This window comes from Bombus vancouverensis, chromosome 4, assembly GCF_051014615.1.
Source record: "Bombus vancouverensis nearcticus chromosome 4, iyBomVanc1_principal, whole genome shotgun sequence".
Taxonomy (NCBI): Eukaryota; Metazoa; Arthropoda; class Insecta; order Hymenoptera; family Apidae; genus Bombus; species Bombus vancouverensis.
The window spans coordinates 13,366,412-13,377,903 of record NC_134914.1 but is presented as its reverse complement, the minus strand read 5'-3'; the positions used below and the strand labels follow the sequence as shown (position 1 = coordinate 13,377,903).

Below are 11,492 nucleotides of genomic sequence, written 5' to 3'. Positions count from 1 at the left end.
AGATCTAATCTATCCTCCTTCTCTTCCCAGTAAAAGACTCTCTGCTAAGCGATCTGCGCAATTATATATTAGAAAGTACTATACCAAAGAATATTTTAAGCAACGTTTAAGCTGGTCCATTAACCTTTCGATAGAGCAACATGGATTCCAAAGGTGGAAACCCTTTCTTGATGGACGACTACAGTGTCGAGTCCAACGACAGGAAAACTAGCCAACCGTCGAATCCTTTCCTCCAGGACTTCGCGGACACGGAAGCAGCCGCAGGAGGAGAGAATCCTTTCCTGAATTTTGCAGCAGACCAATCTTATCAATCAGCCATTACAGTCGACTCGACGAACCCTTTCGCTTCTTTCGCCACGGAGACCACTGCACCTAGCACTGGTTTCGAAGCTACTACTACCGACACTACGGCATCTAACATATTCTCTGGTCAATCCGCGAACATTTTTCAGACGACTGTCAGCGAGTCGAGCACGAATCTGTTCGACGCGCCGATCTCTACTCAAGCGACTGACGAACTTTTCGGTCAAGAGTTGCAGTCTGCACCTCCTCCGTCTCCGGTGGTGCCTGTGACGCCAGTTCAACCCAAAAATGGCAAGACCGCACCGTCGAGGCCGCCTCCACCGAGACCTCAACCACCGGCGCCTCCTAAAAACACCAAAGACTTGATCTTGTCGGTTACTGGAGCTATGGATGCTACTTCTAATCATCTCCTGGATCGATTACAGGTTCGTTATAGTGAGATAAATGATAATTATATACAGAATGCTTCGAGAACTTGAGCGTTGTCAGGATATTCCCCTGACTAATGAGTATCAGGGTCATTGGGTGTGACACGTACTATTCTGCATGATCATTTTTCAAATGAAAGAACATGTAGAGTTGGTTTCCATCGATTATTAATTATGAAAATTATGAAAGAGAGCAGTTACTTCCTTATAGCGACGGTTTACAGTTACAATTTTTTTTATTTATTACCTGACTCGAACCTAGTGAAATTGTTAAAAGATGCGTGTTAAGAATATTTTGATATATACGTATCTTTCAAGTAGAAGCGTAGTTACTCAGGACATTGACCTTGACAACATAGACATATCAGTGAGGAGACCATTTTCTACATGCAGTTTCTTATGCAATTGTTAGATAAAAATGATGTGTACCATCTTGTATATAAATCATTACCGGATAAATCAAAATCAAAATTGTTATCTGTCAAACTTTGGTTCGTTTCATCTTGATCGTTAATTGCAGGCAACAAGAACACCCAGTCCAACGTTAATGCACTCTCCATCGCCAACTCCGGAGCACAGTTTCGCCGATTTCCTGGACGTGGATTCGAACGTGCCAGACCTAATGTCCGACGACAGCAAAGTAGCAGAGCCATCGAAGAATAGTGACATCCTGGATCTCCTTGACGCACCTAATACAGAGACGACGACCACTACCATCTTCTCCACGTCGATAAACACCGAAGACGCCACCAGTTTGGTAACAGGAGTATCCTTGATCAGTGCCACTGGCCAGGACAATCCATTCGTCAGCATTACAGAGCAAGAGGCATCTCCTATTCAGGCTGAGGATGCCTTTAAGTCAGATTTCCCGGAAACTGCTTCTGTAACAAGTGAAAAGAGACCATCTATAGCGTCCACGACCGGAGTTGTTGGAAGTGACACGGAGAAAACTGGTATTGATTTAGATTTCGCTGCGGAATCCCCTGTTGTCTCAGAAACTATGCAATCGTCGACAGCTGGGGCTGAATTATTCGCTACCAGCGGCACTGAGCAATTGTCCACAATGACTACCGAGTCTGCGTTCTTTTCTGTTGCCGATACGATGTCTTCTGGACCATTTGGTACCATAGATACCACGGCCTCGCATTTCACGACATCCATGCAAACGCCTGGCACGCAACCTTTGTTCGCAAGCACGGAAATGAATGCGTCATCCGCTCAGTCCAATGGACCATTTGCTTCTGATTTACTTGGTGATTTCGAAGAACCTACGAAAGATATCAGTGGCATGACATCGACCAGTCCGACTCCGGGAGCTGAATTTCCCATCAGCGAAGCGTATAAGCCTGAAGAGCAGTTGGATAACTTTGCAGCAACTACGAAAGTTATCGAGGGTACTGGCGATGCGTTTGATATTTTTGCTTCGAAGTTTGATAAAGCTGCGGAGCAGGAAACCAACGCTGGAGATCCTTTCTTGGATGCCTTTGGTGGCGGGCCTACCGCCATGGACACGTCTAGCGATGGTAAAAGAATTTCCTTGTAATTTTCTGTAAGCTTGCGGATCAAATAATAAGTTTTTATGGATAGAAATTACACATATTTTCTTTTATCTATTGTATATTTAGATTTACATTTATTTGACTCTTTACTGTGTATTTAGTTTGGGGTGATTCGTCTGCGACCGGGTCAGAGACAGCAGTGACTGGATTTGGGGAGGCTGATGGGTTTGACTCGTTCCTGAGTATGACAGCACCACCACCAGAGACAAATGTAAAGAGAACCGACTCTGTAGATTCGGATGCGGGACCAGATTTCAGTGTATTCATTAAGTAAGCACCGATATATCAAATAATCAATTAATAAATATATAATAAATATCAAATAAATATTAATAAATATAAGTATCGTCGTTTGGCTAACGTATTTTGTACCCATAGACCAAAAGAGGATGATCAAGGCGGAGCAATCGAAGGAGGAGCTGTCCCCGTGCTAGCGCCACCACCAAAGAGTCCGCAAAACACAGCTTACACAGATACCTCACCACGATTCAATCCCTTCGACAAGTCAGGATTCGCACAGGACGCTATTCCCACTACGGAAACTGCTCAACCTGCTGAACTGACCAGGACAGATTCTCAGGTATTATAAACATCGACGTATTCGTTTTTGAAAATTGAATCTTATAATCTTCATTCGACATTATACATGCCTTTTTAAATATAAACTAAGCTGAAAATTTTTTGTTGTTAAAATACTCTGTAACTATGTCTATGTTTCTGATAAAATTAATGAAACCAGTTGTTTATTATATGCATTACATTGTACGTATACATTGTATAGTATATTGTATATTGTTATTTGCTTTTATCTGATACTAGGAAACTCCTCCGACTCCCCTATTTGACGAAGACGTTAGCCAACCTTTGGAAGACTTCCCAAGAGTGACGTACACCGGTGACGGCTGGGACATGCACCTGCGCCAACCTAACAAGAAAAAGATAACCGGTCAACGATTCTGGAAGAAGATCTTCATAAAACTGGTCTACCAAGGTGACAATCCTGTACTCCAGTTGTTTAACAGCAGAGAAGACAAGGATCCCTTCCAAGAATTACCTCTAGTTCCTTCTTACTCGATATCCGACATCGGGGCACAGCAATTTGACCAATACGGGAAAATATTCACGGTGAAGTTGCAATACATTTTCTACAAGGAACGACCTGGAGTACGACCTGGCCAGGTGACAAAGGCGGAAAGGATAACGAATAAACTCAGTCAATTTGCTGCGTATGCCATTCAGGGTGATTATCAGGGGGTGAAAGAATTTGGAAGCGATCTAAGGAAGCTCGGTCTTCCCGTGGAACACGCGCCACAGGTGCAATTTCTTTTTATATCGGAACTGTACAGCTTTTTGGAAATAGAGTTTATAACGTAGACAAGTGACAAAAATATAGAATGCTCACTAAGGTTCGATCTTAGATGCAATGTTCCATTTTCAGATGTTCAAGTTTCCAAACATTCGAAGATTCGCATCTCTAAACTTTCGAACTGATAAAGTTTCAAATTTTCGAATTGTCAGATTTTCAAATGTTCTATTATGCAATGACGTGTTTTATATACGCATATATAAATTACTTTTTTTTTTTTGTACATTACTTCATTGTTTGTTCTTTAGTGGTTCCTTAATGGCGATCCTTAATGAGCTAATATTGAAAAATTTCAATTATTAAAATAAACCATAGAATTATTATCATTGAATGACTTCGGTCTTTTCTGTACAGATTTCTCAGTTATTCAAACTAGGTTCTCAACTCTACGAAGATATGAAGCAGTTCTCTTGCGCGATCGAGGAAGCTCTGTTCAGATTGCCGGCTCATCGAGATCGGGCGCTCAGCTATAAGACAGAAGACGTGCAGATTACGGTCGTGGATGAATTGTACGTGGAACAGAACGCGCAAGGTCAGGTCGAGAAGCAAATAGCGCGTGTTCGATTGTTCTTCTTGGGCTTCCTCTCTGGTAAGCTTTGGCCAACTGTTGACAATTATCGTCATATTACCATAGAAATTTCCAATAGAATTTTTAATTTATAGTCAATAGACACCAGGATCTCGTTTATCTGTCCTCGGAATTATTTTACCATAAAAGTACTTTCATTAAAATTTCATTACCTCAGGAATGCCTGACGTTGAATTGGGAATAAACGACATGTGGCGCCAAGGGAAAGAGGTAGTAGGCAGACATGATATAATTCCAGTGGTAACCGAAGAATGGATCCGTCTGGAGAACGTCGAGTTCCACTCCTGCGTTCAACAGGATGAATATGAAAAATCTAGAATTATAAAGTACGTCTTCAACGAGCAACGAACGATTTTTGAAAATAGCTTCTTGATAACCATTTATAAGACTCTATCTTGAAACGATAATAACAACAGCTACACTGCTGCTAACTAACGACTAATTGCAATTAACAGCTGACTAACCCTTTTGAAGGTTCAAGCCACCGGATGCATGCTATATCGAACTTATGAGGTTCCGAGTAAGGCCTCCTAAAAACAGAGAGCTACCTCTCCAGCTTAAAGCCGTAATGTGCGTTACCGGTAATAAGGTAATGTCACTTTTCATCCAGAAAATTTGCGCGCACCTCGACACTGCGTACGCTGCTTGTTCTTGTCGAATATCAATACTCGTTTCTGCTTTGGCAGTTTTAGGCCTCTGGTTCGACGCTTACCCTCTTTGACCTCGTTCTTTCATTATCAACAGGTAGAACTGAGGGCGGACATTCTGGTGCCGGGATTCGCGTCAAGAAAACTGGGCCAAGTGCCCTGCGAGGACGTGATGGTACGTTTCCCCATTCCAGAGTGCTGGATCTACCTGTTCAGGGTGGAAAAACACTTCAGATACGGATCCGTTAAGTCAGCTCATAGGAGAACAGGAAAGATCAAGGGTATCGAAAGATTTCTCGGTGCGGTTGATACTTTGGAACCTCAGCTGATGGAGGTGACGTCCGGTCAGGCAAAATACGAGCATCAACATCGCGCTATCGTTTGGAGAATGCCTAGGTTACCGAAAGAAGGCCAAGGTACCTTCTTTGTGATAGATGTTCAACCTTAATGTAGGCAGCCGGTTATTTTTATATTTTTTTCTACAATCCTTTCTAAGGAATTAAGAGCTTCAAACTGACTCGTACACGTCTTGAATAATAATTGTTTGCATTTTGGTTGTCTTAACTGAAGAGTTACTTTATCCTATAAAATACGAATGTAGAATAATATCGATGATATCATTGACAGGAGCATACACGACACACCAATTGATCTGTCGAATGGCCCTAACTTCCTATGATCAGATCCCCGAGAACTTAGCCGAGTACTGTTACGTGGAATTCACGATGCCAGCGACCCAAGTGTCTCACACGACAGCGAGAAGCGTTAGTTTTCAAAATCACGACAGCGACACTCCACCAGAGAAATACGTCAGGAATTTGTCGCGACACGAGTACAGGTACGATCCTCCGACAATAATAAATATTTTACATGTTAAACTTTCGCATTTACTTCGGCTTTCAATCGTATTTTTATTAGAATATCGCGCTGGTATTTTAATTTTAAAATTGTAAGAGGTAAGAAGCAGACTTATCGTGCTTTTCCTCTATGCTCTACATATAGTACGTGACAAAAATTTACAAAATGATTATTACTCGTCGTATACCAGAGTTGGAATCGAGCATACGCAAGGAGAAGGTCCAGGCGCATACTTATCTGCGACCTACACACGAAAAATTCCGGAAACGACGCCGGAGACACAAGGAGAAGCTTCAGACGCTGGCGCGGAATCAGATTCCGATTCCTCCGATTAAATCCAAATCAGTCTTGCATAAGGTAACCTGTAACACGTACGGAACTTAAGGAGAATTACTTGTTAATGCTAAGGTATATACAGAAAGCGAAACGATGCCTGTGACTGGACGCGTGACGTTTCACGATTTGCAGCTCCGAATGAATGGACAATTTCCACGCGAGCAAGCGCAACACGTTATTGGAGTAATCGTGTAACCTAATAAAAAGCAATAGTGTATGTGACGTGCTCTGATAAAAAGTTAAGATTCGAGAAAGTCGATCTTCACCTTTTCATATTCTTTCACAGTCAAAAGTGTGCCCCTTTTTTTTATATTATATTAATAAAAATTGCAAATGTTCAAGTGGTTTTAGTAACGAAGCAATGAAAGTTGGCAATTATTTATTACATCAATAAAAGTTACAAATTATCAGCAAGTAATTTTAATAATAAGTTATTCTCTTGTATTTCTCCACTATCAGCAAAGTTTTGAGTTTTAATCAAATCTTTTGCACGCATGATGAAGTGATTGTACTTGGCAATATCGCACTGCAGAGTGCGCGTATCTTTAAACGCGTTTATCTTAAAAACTCGTTTCTATACGTTAATCTCTTTTTACCAAAGCAAGTCACACATGAGCCTTGATATCTTCGAACGCACATCGATACTAAGAAGATATAATCAGGATAAATGGTTCGCGTGGGTTAAATCGTTAGTGGTCGCTGCGATCCGTGAAACGCTAAACGTCGACGCGTGTTAAATATAACGCATAACAGTTAACGAAATGTATGTATGAAAGGAGTAATTTGTAAGGGAGGACAATACCGATTTTACGTTCAGTTTAGCTTGCTAAGTAGTAATGCGCACTCGCGGTGAAAGGCTTTGCTCTGCTTGAACTATTTCAAAGTCGGATTAGCGGATTATTAATTATTGAAGAAATTTAGTAAATTGGGTATGTAAAATTAGTTAAACAGTATTTTTGTTATTTCATTCCATGGATTTATCCGATATAAAAATATCAAAATATATATTTTATTTGGAATATTTTATATTAATTTTGTTTATTCTAATTGCAGCAGTCGATATCTCCGAAGTGTTTTGCTTATTTAACGATTTTATCGTATCAACACGACGATCAGAGGACAATAATTGTTAATTAAGAAAGTCGTTATAACTTGGAAGAACCGTGCGGTGCATATCTCATCGTTTGAGCTTGCAGATGATCTATATCAAATGTTATCTAGTCGTTTACCGAAAGGTAGTTTATTCAGATTAATCGTCGGTTATTAGACACGTAAGTAAATAACAATAAAAAAAGGTGGTCTCGACAATTTGTGCCATAAGAGGTTAGAAGAGAAACGTATACTATTTGTAATTATAATAGTAAACGCGACGCATGGGAGATTACAGTTCATTAATCTAGTCTTTAATAACATTTTGTTCTTGTACGCGACGCGAGCTGCAAGAATATGTTCAAACGCTTTGCAAATCATATATACATAAGTCTTAGTGTGTAAGTTTTTGTTCGACGCTTTTTTTCTTTCCTATTTTTCCCCCCCAAAATTTCACCGTTGACGCGAGACGGTGGCTCGTCAAAGTATTCTGCGTAAAGCTGATAAGGCTAAATGAACAAAAAAAATCTATTTAACTATATATAAGATAGGATAAACAATGCGAAAGATGTTATTGATAATTTTACATAAGATGAACGAAAATCTAGACACGTAAGTTTCCGTTGAGATTTTGTCGATTTTTCGTTAGAAATTTTTCATCCTGCAAAGGAAATCGGAAGAGTCTATTCTAGTCCTTAGCTCATAAGACGATCGTATGACATGTCAGGTGTTGATTCACCGGTCATACGTTATGTTAAGTCTATTTAGGTTAATGATAATCCTAATCAATTACGCGTAGAAAAATGTCTGCCGACATGCCAAGTAACGTATAGACAATTCGTGCTACTAATTAATATCGTCGGTTATATATAGATTGTCGCTCTGATCCGTGTCAATGCGAATATGAACGTATTAGGTTGTTCGAAAAATTCGTAGCGAAAGTTGAAAAAGATTTAACTAGAATTCGTCATTTGTAACTTCACGAGACTTTTCTTGAAAAATATTTCTTCTTTTGCTGGTGAATTCCATCAAATAGCTTTTGCGGGTTTTTAAAGTTTTTCATTTATTGTTTATGTCTTTCGAATAAGATTCGTAAAGATTACACTAAAAAAACTTGTTCTATTAACGAATTTTTTATATTTCTCTTTGATTCTATTTAGTATCCAACTTGAACTAGCAAGTGTTCAAACGTTTCGTTGTTTATTGTAGATTTACCAAAAAAACGCTGTAAACTTTTCGAACAACCCAATATTATGCCTTATGTTTATACTATGTCTCAGACTTTCTTCAATGTATCCAATCAAGTACATCAATCAGACAATACCGCTTAATAGTGCCAGCAAATAATGTTCTCTTAAAACTAAAATATTAATATAACTAAGCAATTAATTGATCTACAAGACTGCATAGGTAAAAATGTTACATTGCGTACTTTGAAACAGTGCAAAGCTTTTCCACTTGCGGCGTGACGGTCTGTTTGCGTTGGTACATTAAATGGATCCCGAGAGGATTTTTTTCGGGAAAAATTCGTCTCGGGACCTGACGTTCCCAGCTCGTGATCTCAACTGCGTGTAATATCGTACTCTAGTGCGATATCCAAGAAGGCGATATCCAATTTATGTATTTAAAGGGAAAGGTTTATTTAAACACCTGATGCATGTATAGATATCTTAGGAAAGATATTCAAATTAGAGGTTATGTGTGATATCGGCAAGTCTATTGATGTTTGATAAGCGTGACTGTGAATGAATGAATGGATGAAAGCAAGGGGAAGCATGCAAATTTTTCGTCCCTGTGAGGAGGTCGTAAGTAAAATTTTAATCTTGGACAAAGCTAAAATTTATTTTATTTTCCTTGTAGCTATTTAGGTATTATTTTAAAAAGAATCATCCTTTATCAGTTATTAATCCAATGTTACAAAAATGTTCGATTTTATCGAATAAATCATCCTGTATCACCGAAAGACCTCTCGCTGAAGAACGATTAATTAATTATAATACACGTCAGAAAGAGTGCCTAAGTTCATAAAAGATAGTTACGCGTTTTGCGAAAGAAAATGAATTCTGTTGCCAATGTTGATTCGAAAAGGAATTAACGTTTACCATTTTGAAATGTTTGAGTTTTATAATTGTGTTCGACTTTTAACTAGTTTTCTTTTGAAATTATCACTGGGGATAAAATGCGTCGATAAGGTAGATTTCAATTTAATCTGTACGACCTCCATTCGTTGTTGCTCCAAAAAAATATCACTATCCCAGGTCAAACTTATTCGCGCATTTACATACATGTAATTATTAAGCTATGTAGATTTTAGATATAATCCTGTTAACTCGGCTCTCTAATGATTAATTGTAAAGGAGAAATTAGTAACGTCGTTGTTGTTCTTACAATTATTACTAAGTGAAAAAAATGAAACAAAATGTTCTGTACAGGTAAAGAGAGTCTGTAAAGATTACAGTTAATTGAGTCGTGCTAGGATCGGTAATTAATAGAATTTAGAAAGAACGTCCGTTGTAGTATGAAACGAGCAATGAAGGAACAGAAACCCCTTAAACTGCATTTTTACCTTCCCACGCCATTTTTTGGCCACGATAGATCGACCGATGATTTTGTCCGTCGAGCTTTTTATCGAACGTTAAGGAGTAAATCTTTTATAACAGCTGAGAACTATTAATGTTATCAATCATACATACCATATTTATTTCATTTTATTTGTATCGTTTCTTGCAAATTTATAATCAATAAAATTTAAACATTTCAACCTCTTCACCAAGCGCAATAACCTGCAATATCAACGAAGAACGGAGTGGAAAATAACGTCGATGATTTACAAAAAATAAAATACCTTAGCATTTTGAATACCCTATAAAAGCAAAGGCATGACTGTTTTAGTTTATATTCGTGTTTACTTATGTAGGTATGTAGCTTAATTAACATTTTAGAGATTCCGTTAATGGTTAGTGTGGTGTATCTACGAAGTTTGATCTCGAAAAGCACATGAAACGAGTATAAAGAAAAAAGTGTTTCGTTATGATTGTTGCGAATGATTTAACGATTGTTATGAATAATTTTGATTGGCATCAAATCTCGAAGTAGATATAAGGAGAAAGAAAAGATCGAGAGTGCGAAAACATTCCCTAAAGAAATTGAGATATAAAGTACCTCTAATCTCCGATCTGTAATTTATAAATATATAAATATACATATAAATATAAATATATACATATATATATATATATACAGGTACACATGTATGTAATGTCGTAATGTGTAATTATACGTGTACGTATGAATTGTAATTGTAATCTAATAGTAACCAATTGTGGTGTAGACAAGTGACAAAGAAGAAAGGAAAAGATGATTAGGGCAAGTTTGCTCTTTCATATATATGTATTATAATTTCGCAAACACACACACACACACAACACACACAACACACACAACACACACAACACACACACACACACACACACACACACACACACACACACACACACACACACACACACACACACACACACACACAAGGAACGAGAAAATGAAAATTTTCGAGGAAATAGAAACAAGTGTAATACTGTTAGCTAATGGTATTATTGATAAATTCTATGTATCAATAAATAATATAACATTGTTTAAGGGACGAAATTGGGTTAACTACAAGTCGATTATTTTATAAGAATCTCATTATTGAGTCTACCATTTACCGGCTGAAATTACACTAATACCGATAACACTCAATTTTTTTAAGTCTTTTTTTAAATTTAGTATCACCACAAATTTTTCGTCAAGATATGTCTATTCATCATTAAATTTTATCCATCCTCATTAAATTTTTATCCATTTGTTAGTAATTGCTCACTATATCTCGATTGAAAATGAGGCGTCTTTTTATGGTGTCATCGTGATTATTCAATATGTTGGTATATAAGTATTTATAATATCATTGAATTATAGATACGCATTTCGCAATGTGTGTTAAAAATTCTCTTTCTATTGCGTTAATCAATTTCCTTTTCCCTTGACACTGAAATTCTTAACGCGTTCTAATTGAATTGTTTCATTGAGAATACATTAGCATTAAACACCTGCGATCATAAACAGACAGCATAAAATCTCATAAATTCCACGAATAATGTTAGATATTCATCAATCAAATATTTTTTATTTGCCATGTTATTTTAATTCAACAGTACAGTGTTGCAATACTATTCAATATGTATAATTATAAGAAAAGGGAATATATATTACTATCATAAACTTCATGAATATTAACATATCATTATTAAACATTTCGTATAAATAAATAATCATCATATA

The 11,492-nt window shown here is 37.6% G+C and overlaps 1 protein-coding gene across 3 annotated transcripts; it reads left to right on the top strand.

Annotated features, from left to right (window-relative positions):
- Positions 1–8: 8 nt before the first annotated feature.
- Positions 9–10,820, top strand: LOC117156680 (protein stoned-B). 3 transcript variants are annotated; one of them, XR_013058218.1, is made up of 12 exons: positions 9–728; positions 1,252–2,254; positions 2,392–2,560; positions 2,669–2,870; positions 3,110–3,604; positions 4,011–4,245; positions 4,403–4,571; positions 4,720–4,834; positions 4,990–5,308; positions 5,520–5,730; positions 5,941–7,015; positions 7,140–10,820. XR_013058218.1 is itself a non-coding variant. In XM_076618002.1 (12 exons), the coding sequence occupies exons 1-11, from the start codon at positions 141–143 to the stop codon at positions 6,083–6,085; spliced, it is 3,651 nt and encodes a 1,216-aa protein (XP_076474117.1). In that variant the 5' UTR covers positions 9–140; the 3' UTR covers positions 6,086–6,107; positions 7,140–10,820. The 3 variants fall into 3 exon arrangements, 2 of the variants coding, with proteins under 2 accessions (XP_076474117.1, XP_033189828.2); XM_076618002.1 differs by having other exon boundaries at positions 5,941–6,107; XM_033333937.2 differs by having other exon boundaries at positions 5,941–10,820.
- The last annotated feature ends 672 nt before the right edge of the window (positions 10,821–11,492 follow it).

Bases quoted from the DNA above. Each gene is read 5' to 3' on its own strand.
- LOC117156680 (XM_076618002.1), top strand. From the start codon at position 141: ATGGATTCCAAAGGTGGAAACCCTTTCTTGATGGACGACTACAGTGTC. The intron at 2,561-2,668 runs GTAAGCACCGAT...TTGTACCCATAG, and splicing joins GATTTCAGTGTATTCATTAA to ACCAAAAGAGGATGATCAAG. The intron at 4,246-4,402 runs GTAAGCTTTGGC...TCATTACCTCAG, and splicing joins CTTCTTGGGCTTCCTCTCTG to GAATGCCTGACGTTGAATTG.